Here is a 22,961-nt window from a genome sequence, read left to right as displayed (position 1 = left end):
AATATAGAAAGGAAATTGTGTTTCAGTTTTTCAGTTTGAGACGCTGTTGAGAATAAATTAAACACAAATTAAACACTAAAAAAACCTGAAACAGATTGTTTTGTGGATCAGATAGATCTTAGTTTTTTATTTTGGGCCATTGAGTAAAACTTCCCATTATTTGCAGTTTTGCAGCCACATTTTCACATGACTCAGGACCACAATAATTATCGTTTCACGAATAACACCCCTTCAGATAAAACTGTGCCTGAAAGCTCGGGTTGATCGTATGACCCTTTTGGTTACCATTCTTATTTTTAATGATTTTGTTGCATTTTTTTGCAGTGTTGTCCAGCAGGCAACTGGAAAGAGAGCGTTTGTCTTGAGTCGGTCTACATTTGTTGGCAGTGGGAAGCATGGGGGCCACTGGCTGGGTGACAACTTCTCTCAGTGGAGGGACATGCACTTGTCAATCATTGGAGTCCTGGAATTCAACCTCTTTGGCATCCCCTATGTAAGTCCAGTGTCCTTCAGGCAGTTGCTGGCTCAACTTTAAATTAACTCAAATGTTTTCTCAAATAAGCTGCTTGAGACGGCCAGCAGGAACGGCCTCCACAGCATAAGGAACTGCAGATTAAAAAAAGCTAAATGTCATCAATCTTGGATGGCTGAAGAGAAACAAAAATAGCACTGCGAGATTCATATTAAATCACTGCATGCCATCCAAAACCGATCTCTTTATATTATGTATTCTACCATTGAGGTCCCTCCATATATTTCTGGTTTTGCAAGCGGGGCTGAAGAATCTGTAGAATTATTGAAATACTCAGATCTTCCACAGTGACATTAATGCTCTAGGAACCAGTACAATCTCAATTGTGGAAAAATTCATATCACTATGGAGCATTCTCATAAAATCATCAGAAATAGGTATCTTTTCTGAAAATTATTTTTATTAACAAACTTCTGTCGTTTCTCATTTTTGGACCTCGGCCACAATCACAAGCACTTATCCAATGATCTTATTTTTTCTGTAGATCGGTGCCGATATCTGTGGGTTTAACTATAACACTACCTATGAACTCTGCTTGCGCTGGATGCAGCTTGGCTCTTTCTATCCATTTTCCAGAAACCACAATGCAGAGGGAAATATGGTAAGTAAACAAAGGTACACAAAGCTGTAGTCTATGATTACAGTAACAACAATGGTGATTTGTATTTTGTCAGAAATTAACCTGCCGTTCTCGGGTAATCTGGAGCGACGGGTGAAAAGGTGCTACACGGAGACCAGGAATTACACACTGAAGCGTAAATTTTTCCCATCCATAGCATAAAGGTGACTTAGAAACATTGAAAAATACGTAGTATGTAACATCCGAAAGCCATGCAGAAATGTGTGCTGTGTACTTTGAATGGCAGAAAATGGTCTTCCCATGCTGTTGGCAAGATTCATCTCCTCCATCATTTACCTACTGAAGCCCAGGTTTTATTTAAGAGCCAGTGAGTGTCAGCACATCTTCCTATTCCCTTGTTTACTTCAATTTTTGTTTCTGTAACTATAATAGGTATTGCAGGAAGGGGAGAGAGGGCGTTATACACCATCTTTGTCATGTAAAAGCAAGTTTCAGACAAATGTCACATTTACAAACTTCAGACAAACATGTGAGAACTCCAAGGAGAGCCAGTGATAGCCACAGCAATTATCAGCCAAGAAGCAACAAAGACTGAAAAAGGCCAATGAGTCCATGAGAAGGATGAAAAAGTGCAGTCTCAGTCCAGACCCATGCCCTGGCTTTGTCTTATCATAAAGTCATTTCAAGACTTGTCACAGATAGAAAGAAGTATCAGGTAGTTTCTAACTATGACCAGTTTGAAGGTCTTGCAGCCTTTGTCAGTACACTGTGTTTATCAGCAACCACGATGAAACAGTTCTGCTAGTTCAATAAATGCCTTTTTTTTTTTTTTAATGTAAACTGAGCTGTGCAACGCTGGAGCTCAGGTTGTTAGCTAAACTCCAGTTTTCTTTGAAGTTGCATCATCAAAATGTTGCAACATTTACATCCTCAAAAAGACCTTTGTTTCTGCAGGAAATTCAGCAGCTGGGCAAATGTGGGACTAATAAACTATAGTGCTGTCATTAAGAGGGCCAGGCATGGTAATCCCTGAGATATGCTGAGATATTTCTCTCTAGGAGAACAAATGTCTGCAAGGTGTTAGCTGCTGCTGTTGATAAATATTTTCTATTTACCTCTCCACTAAAATCAGAGGTAGCTTATCTGTATATTTTTGCTCTGCCCTTTAGGTATGCAAATGGGGACTGGTCTGGGTGAGTGGGTATTAATCACATATGAAAAATTCAATAAGCAGAGAAAGCGCAATGGGTCTCCTTGACAGGAGCTGCAACCGAGTGTTGAGTGAATGACAGAAGTGACAGAAGATACATTTGGTTTTATTGGATTACTTAAATCTATTTAAAACATTGTGTTCACTGAAAGAAATGAACAAGGCATTTTGGGTGACTCAGCATCACCTAAGGAGTGTGACTGTTTTTTTGTGAACTTTGGCAATATTTGTACAGTGTCAGAATACCGGTAAAAATATTGTGCAATTTTTGAAATAATAGGTGGATGCTCTGGAGCTCAGAGCCAGCAGGGAATATTATCAGTGACTAACTCTTATGTAAACATAGTAATGGAGAAATTTAACTTAAATATTGAGTTTAATTAATATTAAGTTAGTGTTAAAATAAAATCTTAAATATCCACTTTGCCTAATCCATTGGGGATTTGAAATGGTTTAATTAATACATTTCTTGTCTGAAAAGCACTAGATAATATAAAAAAGCTTTGTTACTTCTGTTCCTTTTATGTTTCATTATCCTTGGAATTCATCATGCATTCTTCAATTTTAATGAGAAAACTGAGTATTATGGGAAAATTTTGTGAAGGAGGAAGAGAGCTGTGTGACTTGTTAGCTGACTCAGTTTAGAGCTGGAGAAGGTCGGACAGGAGGAATTAAAGGAGATGTAGCTCTTTCCCGTATCAGCACTGCCCTGGGCTGTGTGCTACATTGCAGGGGAGACATGAGATTGCCTTGAAGTAGACCTGAAGCAGCCAACGAGTGTAGACAGATGGCTTAAACCTGCCCTCCTGATGGTGGGACCCAGCATGGGTGCCCTCTCTCCCAGGAGAGCATTGCTGGCAGTGAGGAAGCGAGGGCACTGCTGATGTGTGGGCGTCCCTTTGGTCAGAACATCCTAAAACAGTGGGCACAGGAGGAGAAATCAAGTTTCTTTGCACAGATGAAATGTTTTCCCCACCGCACAGTGACTTCAGCCACTCCTGTTGGCTTCAGCAGGGCCATGAACTTATTCTTACTCTTAAATAGATTTGCCTTTATGTTCCTGGCCAACATAATTATGCTTTTGCCTTTGCTTTGCAGCTTATCAGTCTTCCCTTTTTCCTGTGTTTCACCTTCTCAGTCCCAGAGGACTTGCATCTCCAGGATAAATTAGTTTCTAGAGACAGGGTGGCTGTTCCCAAGCCCAGACGTGAAACGCCAGGTCCGCTCCCATCACGAGGTTAGGGGTGGCTGCAGATGGCTCACATAGACCACAGTGGGGCGTGATCTCTCTGAACTCACTGGAATTTTTCATGTTGAAAAATTTTATGCAAATATTAGTTTGGTGATAATGGATGTTTTACTTAATACATCTTCCAGTTCACAAATCAGTGCTACTTCTTATTTAAACATTTACTTCCGTAGCATTCTGTCAGCCACAGCTCTCCTTAGGTTGCACACAGGTTCTCTGTTGAATTCAGTACAAATCAAAGCTTTTCTTTAACAGGAACAAGACCCGGCAGTGTTCGGAAAGGAGTTTGCCAAGATAGCTCGTGCTACGCTTCGGATCAGATACTCGCTGCTGCCATACTTATACACCTTGTTCTACGAGTCTCACGTTCATGGAAACACGGTGGCACGGTCACTGATGCACGAGTGAGTTTGGACTCTTTTTTATCATATTTTACTCACAAAAGTGGTTGAGCTACGTATAAATTAGTTGATATCTGTTTGAGAATAGTCACAGTAATATTACTGCATGCTCTCCCTTAAAAAGAACAGTTTTACAATGAAATCTAATCAAACTATACGCACAAAAATAACTTCTAATATACGCAATGGATTTTCATTAAAATATACCCTCTGTTTGTTTCCAGTGCAGGGAAAAAAAAAACCTAAGTAAGGAGAATTCTGAAAATTTCTGATCTTAGGCAAATACGCAGTTCTCTTTTATTTTAAAAATAAGAATCACATACCTGTATTTCCTATATTTGAATTAAATATATGAAATCTGTATTCTGGTCCAGAATGTCAAGAAGGCCTCATACAGAGAACTCTCCGTTTTCCAATCATCCACAGCATTTGCATTTTCCAATTTAGCACTCGCATCTGTATGCTATGTATGAAACCTACATCTGTGTCCACAAAACGCACAGAGAAAACAGAGATAGAGATGTCTGAGTGTAGAAGCAGGTGCAAACCCGAGATTAATAAATACAGACTGAAAAACCCCTCGGAAAACGAGACCACAGATTTTTGGAACAACTCGTTTTTTCAATTTAGAAGAAGCAGGAATCAAAGTGAGGTTTAGTTTCCCCTCTCAGCATCTCTTAATTAGCTTTTAACCTGCTTTTGGTAAATTTTCTACTTCAGAATGCTTTATGCAAAGACTTGAGCCAAAGAAGTGCAAATAGTACATATGAAAGGCTACTGCCCGAAGCTCTGACACAATTTAGTCTCATAGGTGCAGGCTACGTCCAGGACTGTTTAATGTTCTTTTTCCCTTTAGGTTAAAAACATTTTGGTTAAAGGGTAAGGCATTTTTTGCAAATTAAACTGAGATTACAGTAAAGTGCAGACCGTTGAGGTATGGAAAGGATGTGCACAAAACCTGCTTTGCCTACGCAGTGTAATGGCTGACTGATAAGTTTTAAAAGCAGTATCCTTCCCCCTTCTACTCTGCTACCTTACTTAACTGGGCTACATTAAGGAGAAGTGTTATAGGTACTCATGTCTTACAAGGGGCTATATGCTATTTCAAGTATTTATTTTAGCTCTATTTTCGCTTAATGAGATTTGTGTTAATATTGGAAATGTCTGAGTTCATTTTGGCATTAATATTAGCTAATGTCTGCTACTACAGAATTACTTCAGTGGTGTTAAAGCTGCCTTTCTGCCTGTTCCCGGCATACTTGGGCTCTATTTGGGCCACATCTACATTTAGCAAATTTCCAAATTCGCTTTGATTTGAATTGTGGAGCAGTCTCAGATGCACCAGTGAGACTTCTGTCGGATGAAACTGAGCTGAAAGGTGGGCTCCAGCCATCGATGGGAGTTTAGTCAGTGTGACCAGGCTGGGATTACTAGGAAATAAAACCTCTCAAATGCATGTAGGGAGTGTAAGCATCGGGAGATCAGCACAAACTGTTTCACTACCCAGGTCCCATCCTAGTGGCCACATCACTTGCTAATGTTGCCATAGCTAGATCCTAAAATGGCTTAAAAGCATTTCTTACTATTATTAGTTAATTCTGTTTATTATTGTTACTTAACGAGTATTTCTTACTATTTCTAAATTAGTGTTCATTGGTTTAGTGGGTCTGTTCAAGAAGAGAAAGTGACCCAGATGCTGACAGGAGGAGAAATGTGGGGTTTAGAGAAAGAGAGAACTGAAACAGAATTTTCGATGTGTGGATGATGGAATTTTACATCAAACCTTTCCCTTGTAACAAATACAAAGGAGAGCTAAAAAAATTGCACTCGTTTTTCAGGTGGAGCTGTTATGAGTTCACAAGGCTCACCGTGAGAACGGCTCTGCCTGGGCAGGGAGTCTCCAAGCAATAGCTATTTCATGTGGTCATTCCAGATTTTTCATTTCATTTCAAATATTTTAGGTGCTCATTTCAAATCACAAAGAACAACAACATGCCAGTAGATTCCTATAAGCATTTTAGGGGCCTCTGAGGCTTTCACTCGGTGAAACAGAAGCGCCAGTAGCTCAGCTGTCCAAAAAGACCGGGAGGTGGTAGTCCATTACTGGAAGGGAAAGCTCTGCTTCATGGCTGAACAGGGGAAAAATAAGCCAGAAGAGAGGCCAGCATCTAACCATAGGAAGCACGTAGGTGATATTAAGCACCTTTCATAGATCACAGGTATGGCTTAATGGCTTCTGTTTTCAAAATAGGAAAGTTCCTTTGTTTGCTGAATTTGGGCCCGTGGTTGCTATAATTGCAAGAGAAAACAATGCTGAGTTAGATGGTGAGATCCTGGTCTCCACATGAAAATAAGATCGACTTCTCTTTCGTCATAATTTCTTGATCAGGTTTTTCTCCTGAAATCTCCCACAACAAAGTATATTGAATCAGTATTATATCTTTATGATAGCAAAATTAAAAATACAGAGAAGCTATTAAGATGGCAAGAAAAAAGTAATGTTTTAAATTTCAAAATCTTTAGGGCAAGGTAATTCATCAAAAACCACACCCCACTTTAAATATTTACAACGTATTATGTCAAAATGCAGTCATGACCAAGATTACTCGTCCAAAAGAGCTGGTGTTTTTGACAGGAAAATAAACTCTGAATATATTGAGGTTTCTTTCAGGCAGAGCCCGAGGCATGCCTTCAAGAATATTTTTTTCCCGAGTTCCATGTACTCCCCTAAACTTCCAATATTTTAGAAATCTAAACACGGAATAGATGTCTTTTTATTGCAAGGTGGTTTTGTCATTTTGGGTTAATTTCTCTGAGTCCTGGCTGGCTGCAGTGTATGCCCATGCCCTGAGCGGGCAGGGGGGCAGAGCGGGACACCGACACCGACCCGCTCTGCTCCGGCCAGCGTGCAACAGAAACCTGTCTTTAGATGGGGGCAGCCACAAAGTCAGTTAAACAGATACAGTAAATACATTTTTTTTAAAATAAATAATTCGTACAACCTGAGTGAGTAATACGCTAATGTGCAACAGCCGGTGCGAACTTGTCAAAAACGAATGATGGTAAACCAGCCCGGTTGCCATCTTTGACAAGGCAGCAGGAACGTTGGATGGGAAAGGGGGCAGAGGAGCAGGAGAAAGCAGGAGGTACAAGACACCTTGATTTTAGAAAGGCTCCACGTGACATTCTTATAAGGAACGAGGATCCATTATGAATTTCCTCAGAGATAAGCTTACAAATGATTGAAAGCCTATTTAAATTCTCGAGGATTTTATGCCAGATGAGTGGCGGTTCCTGAGATGGGGAGGATCTCTCCTGTTTGCCAGGTGCTATTCAATATTTTCCTTAGCTGATGCATGGTGGAATAGAGATCTCTTCCCAAGCTGGCAGATGATGCCAGGCGAAAGGGACTGTAAGCACTCCGGGGAACGTGATCAGAATCCAAAATGATTTTAATGCACTGAATAAAATGGACTGAATTCCATACGTTTTCATCCATCTGGGAAAGGCAGCTAAAAAGCGCAATATGAATGAATGTTGCTTCGTGTTTGTCCTGCAAAAGATTTCTAATGTAAATCTGTGAAAGATGCGGGAAGCCGAATCCAAGGAATTTCACAAATGCTTTAGGTCCTAGAGCACAGTGGTATTCCTCTGTGCTCCCTCCCCTGGCCCTGGCCCCTGTCCTGCTCTCTGGCTCCCTCTATGAAATCTCAACCCACTGGACAGAAATTAAGTTAGCTGTTTTCCCACTGCTGCTATTCTGAAAAGAAATCACCCCCAGCGTTTTGTGGGGATTCTGTTCTGCTCCAGTATGGTAGGTGCTACTGTAATTTCTGGATCTCTGTCCACCTTTTGGCATTCCCTCAGCCAGGAAAAATATTTGGAGGTGTTGAAGGATGTCGCGAGGAAGCAGATTTCTCGTCGCAGCGAGTAATACCAAAATATTCTGCAAGTTCTATAGAAATGTGAATTAACATTGTGCATCTCACTTTCAACACTAGATTTACCACTGATCAGCAGACTCATGGAATAGACACTGCCTTCCTTTGGGGACCTGCTTTTATGATTGCTCCTGTTCTTGAAGAGGCAAGTACTGTAATTAAAAAATGCCATCATATTGGAATAAAAGAAATGAACTGCGCTTAGGGCATTGGATGACATTCAGGGCATGTTTGCTCATATCCACCCATTTCTTCCCTCCACTGTCAAAGCTTGCAGAATGCATTTCTGAGCAGCACAGACAGTGCAGAGATGCCCAGTGCTTGAAATGGGAGGATGAAAGGGAGGGCACAGCATTTCCCTGCTACTCCAAGTGCTGAAGGGATGTAAACAGGCTGGGTGCTGCCCCTTGTGCGCTCCTGCTATTGTGCTGGCAGCTCCCTCCAAGGACACACACAGAGCAGTAATTGTCGAAGCCAGGAAGAGACACGCGGATATTAAAGCAGACTGGTTTCCACATTACCACTCACCCATGGCGTTTTGGAACTGCAGCATCTCGAGGGCTGTGATAGGAGTTTCCCAGCATCACAGGCAAACACAGCCATTACGGAAATGGTAATGACAATGTTGGCTGCTAGTATGACAGGTTTTAAAAAGCAGCATTATCCTCTGGCTGTGCTGGGCACGGCGCTGGGGTCAGGGCTCTCACTGCTTGGCCAGAGCAGGGGTGGGTTTCTCTCCTTGCCCCACCACTGACTGCTGACAGCACCAGCAAGGTATGTCTGAGCAGAGCTAAATATTTGCATGTGGCATATTCGAGAGCTGTTTGCGATCAGCATGCTGCCAGAATACCTGATATATTTTCTAGACATTGCTGATGATCAAACATATAAACAGGCCACTGTTAGTCACTTTATTTTAACCGGCCCTTGTGCCTCTGTGGGTTTAAAATGAAATTCTTATTCCTGCATCTAAAACCGTTCTTACTCCATTGAGGCACTTCATTTGCCAGTCCTTCATCTTCAGATTCACCCGGGTTTCTAATAGCTGATGACTAACAAAGAGATTCCACAGGGTCTCAGACCAGCAAGAGGATGAACGATGTGAGAGAAACATTCCCAGGAAGAGCGGGTGACAAGCCCCCTGCAAAGAAGTGAATGAAAGGAAACATTATACAGCTAGATAAAATGATAGGGGGTCTAGGAAATGGGTTCCTAATGTTTTTTGGGGAACTGCAGCACAGAAGTAACACTGGGAACCTGGGGCCTGATGGGGGAAGCAGAGCTTTGGAGGCAACACTTATCTGGGTCTTGCAGTGGGAGAGAGGTGGCAGCCAGGGCTTGTGCCAGCTAGCAGGGCAGGGGGCAGAGTTGAGCTGTAAGCCCCTCACCGTGGCATCGCAGGCCAGCAGTGACTGTGTCAAACTGCAGCATGGCGCTGGCTTGTCTAGAGAAGGTGGGTCACGGACAGCTTTACCTTTGGGTCAGAGACATCTTTCCCTTCACTCCTTGGGTCCTAGGGTATGAGCAAGTGAGACCGCCACCAAAATTAAAATGGGAAACTTCCTTATGCACTGGCTTGTTTTTTAGGGAGCCGTGAAGGCAAGGCTCACCACGATTCAGATGGTGGTTATACACTTCTCTGCAGACCAGAATATCCAGGGTTGTCATAATAATGCAGAGAAAATACGGAGAGAGGAGCATCTTGACTTTACAGGTTTTTTTCCTTCAAGTTTTCAAGGCGCCTTACAGATTGAGCCTACCTCTCTTTGTTAAGCAGCTAGTAAGGTCTAAACAGACAGAGCAAACTACCCCAACCTTCCTTTCCGCAGCACCAGGACACTTCGCCTGGAACCTCTAGCACCGTCCAATGTGGCAGACAGGCTGCAGGACAAGACAAATTTCCAGCTTAGCAAGCAACTCTTGTATTCCAATGTGAGCTTTGCATACTTTCATAAATCAGCTATTTCTTACTCCTTCTATTGGTTTTTATATATATCTATATCTATGTATCTATGTATAAAATCCCTAAAGTGGTAACTTTGCCTTAATTCGTTTCTTCCACCTTTACTTTTCATGCTCCACCTGCTCCCTGGAGTAGACCTTGGGGGTAAAGCATAATTCTGCAAAGGGGCAGACATCTATGTTGAGAATCAAAATTAATCTGTTTGTGAGAAAAAACAATTTGAGACAAAAGAGGAAGGATTCCAACTTTTCCCGGAGTTACTAATTCAAAGTGCCTTTAGCGTGGTTTCATCCCTGCAGCAATATGATACAATGCATGCTGCAAAACGAAGTACGGCAATTGTGCAATTAGCAGCACATTATTTATTATTATTTATCTGCAACTTTAAATTGTTGCCAAGAAGACAAGTAGCTGTGTAACCTCCTTGCCAGACCCTACTCTCTGCCTGTTTCTGCCACAGGAACGGTGCAAGAGGCACCGAGCAGTGGTGTCCCCACACTCCATCATCAGATGTGAAGTCCTGTCTTGCAAAGGCTGCCGTAGACCTCGCTGGGATTGCCCAGACGTTAGAGGAGTTCACCCAGGCCCATTACTTTTGCAAGACATAGAGCTATGTGCTAGTCCGAAATAATCATATAACATTGACTCATCCCACGGAATGGCAGTAAAAAACCCCAGATAGGTCTGTTTAGTGTTATAGGTTAGCCAGCACTAGTCCACTGCTATTGTAATAACTCAGCCATAATATCCAAGATTTGACGTTATTAGAATATTCAGCATACATCTCTCCATGCGCAAATATAATAAAGCTAATGTAATATCAGAAATGCAAAAAGAAAAAAGAATTTAATCACTTTATAACAATTACAGGGAGCAAGATCTGTGGATGTATACTTCCCTGAAGCACGTTGGTATGACTACTACACGGTATGTATTTTTAAGATTTCGTTTCTTACATTTTTCACATAATTCGTAATGGCGCAATTCCAGCAAAATAACTTTTAGCTATGTTCAGCAGTATTTTTACCTCAGCATCTGTGTTTAAGAAAACTAGAGCACAAAAAGTCTACTCCAGCCTAGCTGGGAGAGTAAATTACACAGCTTTCAGTAGCATTTTATTTTCTATTTTTGGTTTGTAGAGCTCTAAGACACAGAGAACTGAATTTTCAAGAGCAGCCCAGAAATTAATGAAACTGTCAAGATTTCTTTCTTCCCCTCCTCACTCCCCTTATTGCATGATTTAAATCTTTTACCGATACACTGCTCTGCACAGAAACGGAGACAGAAACCTGAGTCGTACTCCCGAGAACGTGCTGCACACTATTTTGTGCGTGCAGTTTCACGCATGCCTCACTTTTGACAGGAGGCATATTTAGAGAGCAGGGTGAGGCAACCCTCTGAAAGATGCTTCCAAGAGATGCAGAACAATTTGCACCCTGGAAAATGCCGGCCTCTTCTAGTTTCAGGGACTACAAGCGTTGACCTTTCAAACACCATCCCCAGCACTGCATTCCCAAAAGCTCCGTTTCAACCTAACCGCGCTCTGCTGCAATCTGCAGGATGAGGCCAGCGTTGGCTTCAGGAGGAGTAGTTAGGCTGATGCTGAGAGCTATCAGAAATGGGAGCTCAGGAGCATCAGGCTGTTGTTAACTACCCTGAGCGAGGCTGGCGGAGGAGCGGGTAGGACAGAAATGCTCTCAGAGGAAATTCAGACTTATTTGTGAAGAAGTTCGGTCATTTTCAGCATTTGGATGGTGTCCTCAGATGGATGTTCATCCAACCCTTTCCCCTTTCTATTTTCATAAGGCTGTGGTGCTGCGGAGTAGAGCATTTTGTTCGGCTCTCCTTGTTGTGGTTCGCCCTGGGCCCCCCCAGCCGGGCTGGTCACGGGGACGGCCACACCGGTGTCCTTTGCTCTGCCTATGGGGCACGTCTCCGGCATTAGCTAAGCTCAGCTCCCAGCATTTGGCACGCATTTGCCATACAGATGGCGCTTATCCAAAACCAAGGTTGGGTACTTACCATAACTTAAAATTACTGTTTACAGAGGGCAAGAGCAAAGCCTTGCTGTTATCTATATGTAAGCCTTGCCTACACCTGGTTTTGAGGCATTAAACCAGAAAGGAGCGATGGAGAGAACTTAATGCTGGTTGTCTACACGTATATGAATTTCACTCACTGAATGCTGTAATTACCTTTTGAAAGGGGAATGCTTGTCCTTAAAAGAGAAGAAAATCTACAGTTTACGTTCCCAAACGATTATGAATCACTTACCTTAAACTGAAATGTGACAGGCTCCATATGCATAAAAAGAGGAAGCAAAAGTTTCTCTTTCTTTTTGCTTAGAGTCCTGATGAGGATTTTTTTTTTTCCCACAGCATATGGAATAATGATACCATTTTTAAAGACGATTCGCTGTCTTTCATTCATGATCCTTCTATCTCATGCATATGCATAACTGCAGGGGCTAGATCCTCTTTCATGTTAAAAAAGGAACTGGAATAATACCCCTGAAATCTGCTTTTTTGTTTGGATCCTCACTGATGTGATTGAGATGAAAATGTACCCCTTGGTCTCTTTCAGAGGTATATTGGCACAATGTATAGTGTCCGGATTTGTGGTTTTTTAACAGCATTAATTTTTGCAATAGGGTCATAGAGTGCCAAGCACCTGGACCAAGAAATATGCTACCGTGGCCGCCCCACTGAGCAAGATCCCTCTGTTCATCCGTGGAGGCTACATCCTGCCAGAACAGGCACCAGCCACGACCACAACTAAGAGGTAATGTCATCTGTGTTTGTCACCAACCAGCCAAGGTGTGGGTCAGACCCACAGACGGCCAAAAAAGCAATCAAAAGAAAGTGAAGAGAGGCTACCTGCAGCTCCCAGCTGCCAACCCAGGCGATAAGCACAGTATTTTTATCCTACTATTCGCTCCATTGCATTAGGGGAAGTCACCCCAGAGATGACCCACGTCATCATTTGCGCAGCTGAAACCTACTCCTGGCTCCGTGGTTATGCTCAGAAAAGGTTTTTGCACCTCTTGCTGCCGCGCTGACCTGCAGTCAGTCATTCAAAGTAAACATATGCAAAGGGAAAACGCAAAACTTCTCCTTGGATGAATTTATCAAATGCAGTGGGCAAGGTGGAAAAGCTCAGATCTCTTTTGAGGAAAATTATTTCCCTGTGCCAATAGGTAATACACTGGTCTCAAGCCTGAACCCTGCTCAGAAGCTAATGTGAGTAGGGAAGGAAGGGAAAAGCACTGTGCAGCAACCAATCTAAACCATAGCAAGGTAGCAGTGGTGACCAGTTGTCTCTCAGACTGCCCAGTTACCCTACATTAAGGCCACTAAAGAGGGGGAAACTTGTCCACACGAGCGCTCAAAAGGTGGGAATTTTACACATCAGTGGGACAAGGCAAGGCAAAGCTTTTGTCATCATTTCAGGAGCCCTTTTGGTAAGCATGGTGGTCATTCTTCTCTTGCGGCCTTTTTTGTAACCTTAAAATTAGAGATAATTTTGTTCAGAAGTTGTTGTTAAATAACTTGGAAGGGACAGTGCCCACAGGTTTGTACTGACGCTTCTCAACATGTTTTTTCAACAGCCGTCTGAACCCATTTGGGCTCATTATTGCCCTGGATGAACAAGGAGAAGCTTCTGGGTCTCTCTTCTGGGATGATGGTGATTCAATCGGTAAGCCTGGTCCCCTGCTGTGACGTGGTATCTGTATACAGGGCTCTCCTCAGGCCACCTTTTCAGTGGTATAATGGCACTGACTCCTGCTAGAAATAGCTGCAGAACTGACCCGAAGTTGAATGTTAGAGATGTGAAAAGCAGATTGCTCTTGAAGTCAGCGTTTTGATATGAGAAAGGTGTGACACTGTGAACAGCTGGTCTGCTAGAGAGGGCAATCACTCATGCCGTGTTCCCCTGAGGCCACCCTAAGAAGACTAGAGGAAAAGATTAAATAGCCTACAAATCATCTTAGTCCGATGTTAGCCACTCGCTACAATTAACGTGAACTGCTTATGGATTTTGCTCCTTGTTTTGATACCAATCTTCCTTGCTCTGTGTTTTGACAGATACTATTGAAAAGGAGAACTACTTCTTGGCTAAATACACATTCAGCAAAGTAAGTAGCAACGTACAAGGTACCTACCTACATACATATTTTAGTGTAGCCATTGTAAGGTGCTGATGTCTAACTTTTCTCTAGAAAGCTTTTTTCTAATAGCTCGGCCTTTAAACCTGGTAAACTATTTAATGTTTTAATTTACAGACAGCTACAAAATAATCCAGCTATGATGCTGCAATTCTGTTTGCTTCATTGAGTATCATAGTGACACGTCATTAATGTCCCTGTTGTACTGTGAATCTGAAAATCCACTTTTTCAGCTCAGATTTTTTTTTCCCCCGAGTCACAGCTTCTGGGGATGAGGGACCTTTCCCTTGTTTTCCTCCGGGGAACATTTTCAGTCTGATGGGTGGGAGAAGGCTATGTTCCTCTCTTCAGGATATCCCCGCAACTTTTTGACTTTGATCACTCGAAGTTTTTATTTCGCGGACCAGAGAATTACGTAGTCTCACTTCTTTAGCTGTCATTTCCTTGTCTGACAGCACAGAGATTGCTCCCATGGTCGATCTCACACGGAGTGATTCAGCACGCTACCGGCAACCCACCGTGCTGATCAGATGCTCCACGCAGCGCAGGAATAGATTAGTTTGGGGTCAGTGCACTAATGCCTTTCACACAGCGCTCACTTCTGTGCAGACATGTCCTGAGAAAGATCAATAGAAAAAAACAACAGAGAAAAATACTATAAAATAAATCTACTAGAAGCTCATTAAGTATATGATAGTAAGTTGCTGGAGTTATTGTAAAAAACCTTAACCTACTTCAATAATCTATGCAGATCATATTTTGTCTACAGTCTAGCATTTGATAAGAAATAGGATGTTGTATGTAGACAGTTGCATGGTTTTAGTCAACAGCCGGCTGAATACGAGCCAGCAGCGTGCCCAGGTGGCCAAGAAGGCCAGTGGCATCCTGGCCTGTATCAGAAATTGTGTGGCCAGGGAAGTGATTGTCCCCCTGTACTCTGCACTGGTGAGGCCTCACCTTGAGTCCTGTGTTCAGTTTTGGGCCCCTCACTACAAGAAAAACATTGAGGTGCTGGAGTGTGTCCAGAGAAGGGCAACGAAGCTGGTGAAGGCTCTGGAGAACAAGTCTTATGAGGAGCGGCTGAGGGAGCTGGGGGTGTTTAGCCTGGAGAAAAGGTAGCTGAGGGGAGACCTTATCGCTCTCTACAACGCCCTGAAAGGAGTTGTAGAGAGATGGGGGTTGGTCTATTTTCCCAAGTTAGAAGGGATAGGATGAGACGAAATGGCCTCAGGTTGTGCCAGCGGAGGTTTAAATTGGATACTAGGAAAAATTTCTTCACCGAAAGGGTTGTCAAGCATTGGAACAGACTGCCCAGGGAAGTGGTGGAGTGACCATCCCTGGAGGTATTTAAAAGACATGCAGATGTGGCACTAAGGGACATGGTTTAGTGGTGGACTTGGCTGTGCTAGGTTTATAGTTGGGCTTGATGATGTTAAAGGTCTTTTCCAACCAATATGATTATATGATTTTCATGCCATGTATTCCTAAAAGCCCCACAGTAGTCTACAGAAAATATTCAAAAGAATGACATTGTGTTAACTCCTATTGTGATATTGCTCTTAGAATGTGTATCTTCTAGGAGCAAGCGCAAGCCAGGGTAAGCCAATGGGTTTTATTATGTAGTCTTGTGTATTTGTAAGATATTTTCCTGGAAATAATAACACATGTCTAGACTTTAAATTTAATTTTTTATATTTTTGTTTCTTGATTTACCAAGAAAAAGAAATTCTTCTTCAAAAAAAGGGTATTTCAACAGCAAAAAGGAAGAAAAATCACTCTGACTTTCTGTATTCTCTATATAGTAATTTATTGCAGGAAGGCTACAGAAAAACAATATCCAGCTTTATATTAAATTCTGATCTGTGCAAATTAGATTGTTGATTCACTGGCACTTTTATTTCTCATTGCTCATATTTGACTTCTGCCTGTAAATCCATGACTGAAGTCCCTATCTGCATTCCAATAATCTCTAATGTAGATTTTTTATTATGTGTTTATAAAGGAAACAATCCATCTCAAATAGCAAATTGTAGAGGTATGAGAAATGTATGAAAGCCTTGGTATTTGTTGCATATTTCTATATTCTTAAAAAATCGTGGATGAATAATTTAATCACACCTAGTTTTAGGAGAACACACAAGTTTTGTTCCCTAGATGATTTACTGGTAAGGTCTGACATCACAGCATTTACCCTGAACCCAGCACAGAGTGTTGCGCAAGTAACAGCTAGAGGATTAGACCCTCTCACTTATATTTTTATTTAAAGAACCCAGAAGTACAAAGAAGAATTCAAGACTAGTGCAGGCACTTAAGTCTCAGAGAATGATTCAGGCTGCTTGCTCTCTGGTACTGTCTCACTGCGGTTGGTATTTTAATCCACTTGACACCTCCATTTTGACAAATATAATGGCTAAGTGACCTAAGTCAAAGTGCCCCAAGTCAAAGTGCCCCATATATTAAGCCTACCAGTCTCGAAAAATAGATAAGCCGGATATATAAGATCTGCTGTACCTCAGGTATGAGCAGAGAGTGCCATAAACTCTGCCTCCATCCCCAGAGGTGGCAGACAAGGCAGAGGGAGAGGGGTTCAGACTGTACCGAGTCCAGACTACACTAAAGGGATAGTGACGGGAAGGTTTGCCCAAGGAAACGGGAGCTTCTGAAAGGATATGCTAGCCACTAGGTAACTGAATAGTCTGAAAGCAAGTTCCTCCTAAAACTGGTACAATTTTCAGGGGGAAAATGTAGGGAGAAAAAAAAGGTGAAGTTCATAGGACCAGAGCAAGACAGTAAAAAAGAAAAATCATGACTCTGCTGCTCAGAAGTGCAGGAGGAAGTCCTGGCTTCTGGTCTCTGACCTTCTTTTAGCTTTGCATTTATGGGGCTTTGAGTGATATCCATAAGTTCCCTCCCTCTGACGAGAACTCAGGGCTTTCCTGTGCAATTGCATTAACCACTAGATGCTTGGGGAGGAAAGGGTCATTCATTCCATGGACTGTCACCTCCCTGTCTCTCCAAGACCTTCAGTTCTAGACCTTGGTCAGAGGCACAATGATGTGTGCTGCAGAGTCCCGTCTCAGAGCCTCAGAGCTTGATTGCAACCTTATTTATTAATACAGCTGCAATCACTGAGCTCAGCATCACACTGAGCTTACTTGGGTCTATGTGGCCGCCTCGAGCTAGCTCTCCTGCTCAGCCACACCTGAGACAGCAATAAATGACCGTAGGGAGGTGGTCTCCCCACGCTGAACCTCCCCCTATGCTGGAGCTCTGCCAATAGCAAGACACCACATGTATGTACCCTAACAAATTCTCCAGAGGCTTTTAGAGGCCTCTCCCCGTTTGCTCCATAATAGCCAACGTTCCTTATTTTAGGCAGTTTAAATCAGTGTGCTGAGGATTAGCACTTATTTTTAGTGCGGATGCCTGAAATAAAAAGTCTAAGCACAACCCTAACTTACAAATACTGTGATCTAGCTTCTGCTCCCCTCCTACCATGCACCATTGAAATAGCATAAGCTAATCTATGCAAAAGTTTCCATCATGGGTTTCTCCTTGGCGTATTTTTAAAAAGTCATGATTGCATAGCGATTCATCATTTCCCGAGCAGTGTAATTCATCTTTATTTCCTTAACAACTTTGATCACATAACAAATGCAATGATTCCTCTTCATTGCTTGTATGGGAAATTACTGTCACTGGTGATCCAAATGAATTTGCTTAATGACTTTGTATGTCCTCTTGGTACATCCCCAAATACAGAATATACAGTAAATAAGAAGTACAACTAAGAAAGCTCTGTGAACATGTGGTGTTCCTTCAGTGTCCTTAAAGCTGGGACATATATAACAGAGATTTCTAGCAAGAGCTGTGGAGATGTGGAACCTAAAATAGGGGCAAAATATCTAGCAGCTGATGTTTGTGGAAGATGCTAATGGTTTAAAGCAGTTAGTTTTGGATGTTAATTAAATCTGCCTTAAGGTCACTAATTGAATCTCCGAATCTGGATTTTGGCTTTGCATATGCCACTGTACCCTGTAAATAGGTACAAGAACCAAATTTGCATTGATTACAAGTAGAAAAAACATGCCCAAGAGGATTCCAAATGAATGCTGTGTCTGTGTTAGTTTATAATCATACATGAAACCTTTCTTATGTGAAAATTAATGTGACTGTTGTTTTTCCTTTATGATCTCAGACTTTAATGTCTACATTGGAAGACATTCTGTATGTTCACTGACAAAGATGAGACCATAACAGTAACAGTATGCAGTATGTCACCTCTAAAGAGTTGTCGTGGTCCTAAAATTTTTTCTGTGGCTTTTTCCAGGGAAACCTGAAGACAGAAATTCTTAAAAATGGCTACCGAGGAGCTGACACCCTGAAGTACAACAAAATTACGGTTCTTGGCCTGAGTCTGAGACCTCATGCTGTTGCTCTGAATGGAAGAGCCATCCGTGGAGATGCTTTCTCTTATGAGCTGAACGGGGTAAGAGCTGCACTGAGCAGCTATGAAAAACCTTAGGAAAAGGGGATAGTCAATGAAGAGTTTCTCATCCACATCCGTTTACGTTTCCAAGTATAACCAGACACCAATTATTAATACAACAGACTGAGTTTTACAGGGGGGAAAAAAAAAAAAACAAAAGCAAGAGCTTTTTTAGGAAACTTTAATCTTTGCTATTACACATACGCTGTCTTTTACTTAACGTCTGCCAGTTATACAAGTTTTTAAACTAATGAAATAATGAAAAGAAGATAGAGCTCCACAAACTGGGAGAAAAGTTAGCAGTTTTACAGGCATTATTATCACTCTGCTAAAATGAGAAAACTTGTCAAAGTTATTTATCAGCTGCTGAAAAGAAGTGGTGGAGATCTTTTCTCACAATTACTTAGTGGCCACAAATGATTACAGTATAGCTGGCTCTAATGAGCGTCTCCCTGACTTCAGACGAGGGCAGGGCAAATCTCTGCTCTACTATTGTGTTCCTAAGGAAACTATCACTACAGTGAGACAACAGCTACAGTTGCAGCATCTTAAAGTGTCCAGCCTCAGTGTCGCAGATCAAAATGCATGACTCGATTGTGCAGTGCTCCTCTAGCACCAACAAGGAGATGCCCCAGAGGGGACAGACGTCCTTAATAAACAGCTGCAACAGCCTCTGTGGTCCCAATATCCTTTTCCGCAGGAGAACAGACAAAAGGAGCAACACTGAGTAAAATTCCTTTGCTCTGGTCACTTGTCCCATATCTGTCACCAGCCACCAGGCTGAAGTGGGTCTTGCACACTTTGTATGAGATGCGGTACTCGCGTCTCAGCACTGGTTTGCATCTAGGGAACTCCCAGTGCTAACACTATAAGATGCCACTAACTCATCGTTCAATCAAAGGTAGCTGAGGCAACAAGCAATTGGTGTCACATCTCATGTTACTCTACCCACTTGGCTAAATGATTTAAGTTTATTTGTAAGCAAAGTGTGATCCCCATTATACGCACCTGGTTCTAACATTTATTTTATTGACAGAATCTGTAAAGGAAGAAAATTGCTGAGAATAAATTTCTGCCTTGGAGAATCGTAAAAAACTCACTTTCAGAGATGATGTCGTAAATAAGTGTAATCAGTATTGCCTCAAGGGAAGAAATTGTTTAACAGCCTCTAAGCAAGCTGAAAGCAACATAAATGTGGCAGGGTAAAGAAAACACTCCATTGAGATGTGCTTGAAGGCACCAATCACAGAAATCCAAGAGATAACTGCTTACTACCAGCATCACATAAAAAGATGATTAAGACAGACTTAAAAGCTTGTCACAAAAGTATCATTTAAAATTTCATTTAAGTGCAAAAGGTGATCTCAGTGAATTAAGAACTACTTCAAATAACGGAGGAAAAAACATGAAGCTGCCATAGTAGGGAAGGTACAAAACGGCACAAAAATTATATTATTTAAACCAGCTAAATATATTCCTCTCACAATTCTAAGAGATTCAGTCCAACCGCTCCCACCATCCCAATACAGATGTTGTAATGCCATTACCTAGAATCCTCTCATGTTTGACTCTCTATCAAAAAAAAAAAAAAAGTACTAGCAGCTTGGGTTTAGAACTTGAAAGTCTACAATCCATGTAATTAAAAAATAACAAAATCCAAAGGGCAAATTTGCCACTTTCTCACAGGCTTAATGAGATTACATACTGTACAATAGTTTAACAAGCACACAGACTGTACTGTTTGAAGGGACGTAGCAGAAAGTAACTTCTACCATATCGCTTTTGCTTTACAGAAGGCAAATTTGCCTAAAAGCAGTGCTTAAGTGCATAATTGAGCCATAGTTATTTGTATATAAATAGAAGCAGTTTGCTTAGTAATAAGCCACTTTTTTTCCCCTCTGATTCATGCAGCGGTGCCCTAATCTGACATTTGTAATATCGCAGAATCTTCCTATTATTAGGAGTCTCTCATCTATTTTTTTGCCCCGGAGTATCGTAGCCTAAGAGCCACAGGGACTGTATTGAAACTGCAGTGCGGATGCTGGACGAGCGCTTCTGTTGACCAGGCAACAAAATGACCTGGGCGTAGGAAGGTTCTCCTTTTTCCTCCACTTGCATCCTCTGCTGGGAAGTGCGGGGAGGTTCCCAGTGTCCTTACTTCCCAATGTCCGTACAGTAGTGCAGTCTGGAGCAGCCCTTCTGGTTGCCTGGCGCTTTTGGGTTTGTGTTTGGATGGGGCTGTAGTATTTTTGTCTGGATCTGGCCCTGTATTTGAATAAAAGGCAAATTCTTCAAGAAGTGGAATGCCTGTTTACCAAGTAGTGGCAGGGAACTGTTTCTGATGAAAGACGAAAACATTACATACTTTGAAAAAGTGATCTAAGCATAGGCTGTTAGAGTGATGTTAACATGAATTTGTGGGTGGGCAAAGAAATAGCTAAGAGGTGTGAATGGGTATTACGCATTTTAAGAGATTATTAATTCTGAAACCTAAAGATAAAACTGGTGAAGTACTGAAAATGGAAATTATGCAAGCAGCATAAAATACATCAAATTTAACATTGAACAGAGACAGAGCAGGACATGTATTGTATTTATAATTTCATATTTAATTCATGTTCTTAATTAGTTTTAAACTGTTCCTGAATTTCTAAAAGGGATGTCAAATTGGATACAGCGGTAGAAAGATGCATGCTGCCACCAAGTCAGTCCTGCCTACCAGATGAGGTTAAGGGAATCATGAAGGTCTAAGCTCAAGTTTCCCTTCTTGTTCTCTGTTTTGAGCTGGTCTTTCTTAAGTTAACATAAAGTTAATTAATGTGGTTCATTAATGTTTTGTCTTTTTTTTTTTTTTCCACAGAAACTCACTTTATGGATTTCTGCCCCACTTACTCAGGAACTCAACATTAAGATTTACTAGAATGGTCAGAAAACACTGACATAATTTAGGACCCTTGGCTCTCAGATATTGATCTTACTTTGATTTTAAGGTAGAAAAAGCATTTAGCCATTAAAACATTGCTTATGTACGTGATGACTGTTCATTTCCTATGCGGTATTTGTAACTCAGTATTCTTCAAATAAAATTTTCAATAGTAGTTAATGAGTATTACCATAAACTGGTGTGTGTTCAAAATAGCATGGAAGAAATCTTCCTGTAAGCTCTCTCTCACCTCAGATGGAGATAGTGTTTGGAATTGTTCTTGCTGGGACCATATTCTGGACAGCATACACTGGGTTTTTTTTTTCAAACCTATGGTGGCAAAAAAAAAAGAAAAAGGAACAGCCGGACCATCAGCTTAACTTACATAGCCCTGACCTGTGGGAGGGATTGTCATTTGTCAAGAGAATGCTTGGGTAACCCAGCTAATCAAAGGTTGGAGATACCTAGATCATTGTACTTCAGCTATCTCTAGCCGCAGAATGATCTCCCAAGACTGTAAGAAGCTCCAGCTTATGGAAATGGCTCTAAGGAGCAACTTTTATTTTAATAATATAATACGTAATCAGCCATCAATACAATATGTAGTACATATCATATACAATATAATAAATATTAATACAGTACTATATGGAATATTATATGACCAGCTGGTATAAATCAGCCAATAGACCCAGACTACAAAATCTGCAACTGCAGCGACCACTTGCTTTTTCCTGTGTTCATGCACTGTAATTAGCACAGCCCAGGTATGTCTTGGGATCCAGTGATCATAGAGGGGATTTGTTGAAAACTTGGGGGATTTCTTTCAAGAATTTGTTTCTCTCTGGAGAATGTTCCCAGTGTTAAGCAGCCCTTACTGCGGTGAATGGTTGGTGCCCCTAAATGTACACCATGACTTCTGACATGTGGTGGGGACCGACATCACGGCAGGGGCAGAGCTTCACAAACTCAGCTGTTCACAAACTTTTAACTCCAAGCTAGACAGCTCTTTTTACTTTTGCTGATGTATACTCATGAGAAACTTGAGTCACTGTTCGCAACCATAAGAGCTTCAATAGTGAACAGATACTCCAGCAAGGAGGCTGGGAAGGGACTGTGGTCCGGTTTAGGCTGCTAGTACCTGCTCTCCCTTCTCCAGCAGTGAAGCTCGCCCCAGAACGTTGCAGGCAGTGTTAAGCTTCATCTCAAGCTCCTCAAGGTGTTTGTGACTCTTCCTGTTCCTGTCTCCCACCACGTACACGTCTCCCACAAAAATGTACAGAAAATCTTTCTCATGGCAGAAATGCCGTGTCAGTTCCCAGCAGATGAATTCTGCTTCCTAAACTCTGCAGGGAAAGGTCTCAGCTGCAGACTACTCTTGCAAAAAGATCCCCAACACTACTTCTCCTTGAGAAACTGCTGCTGACATACAGACACGAGTGCAAGTGCTGCACGTTTTAACAAGAATGTCTGGTTTTCACAACGATCGGTTCTAGGCCACCCAAGGA

At 41.8% G+C, this 22,961-nt stretch overlaps 1 protein-coding gene across 1 annotated transcript in view; it reads left to right on the top strand.

Moving 5' to 3' along the window:
* Window positions 1-21,504, top strand: part of LOC134511940 (sucrase-isomaltase, intestinal-like) — a 63,207-nt gene extending 41,703 nt beyond the window's left edge. Inside the window, exons 14-23 of the mRNA XM_063326785.1 lie at window positions 325-493; window positions 1,017-1,133; window positions 3,827-3,975; window positions 7,974-8,058; window positions 10,747-10,803; window positions 12,527-12,657; window positions 13,484-13,572; window positions 13,962-14,011; window positions 18,372-18,530; window positions 21,391-21,504. Coding sequence (XP_063182855.1) covers window positions 325-493; window positions 1,017-1,133; window positions 3,827-3,975; window positions 7,974-8,058; window positions 10,747-10,803; window positions 12,527-12,657; window positions 13,484-13,572; window positions 13,962-14,011; window positions 18,372-18,530; window positions 21,391-21,450 — 1,066 coding nt within the window. The 3' untranslated portion in view covers window positions 21,451-21,504. The remainder of the gene's footprint in view (window positions 1-324; window positions 494-1,016; window positions 1,134-3,826; window positions 3,976-7,973; window positions 8,059-10,746; window positions 10,804-12,526; window positions 12,658-13,483; window positions 13,573-13,961; window positions 14,012-18,371; window positions 18,531-21,390) is intronic.
* Window positions 21,505-22,961: the final 1,457 nt, after the last annotated feature.

This window comes from Chroicocephalus ridibundus, chromosome 1 (assembly GCF_963924245.1).
Source record: "Chroicocephalus ridibundus chromosome 1, bChrRid1.1, whole genome shotgun sequence".
Taxonomy (NCBI): Eukaryota; Metazoa; Chordata; class Aves; order Charadriiformes; family Laridae; genus Chroicocephalus; species Chroicocephalus ridibundus.
This window is presented reverse-complemented; position numbering and strand designations above follow the sequence as displayed.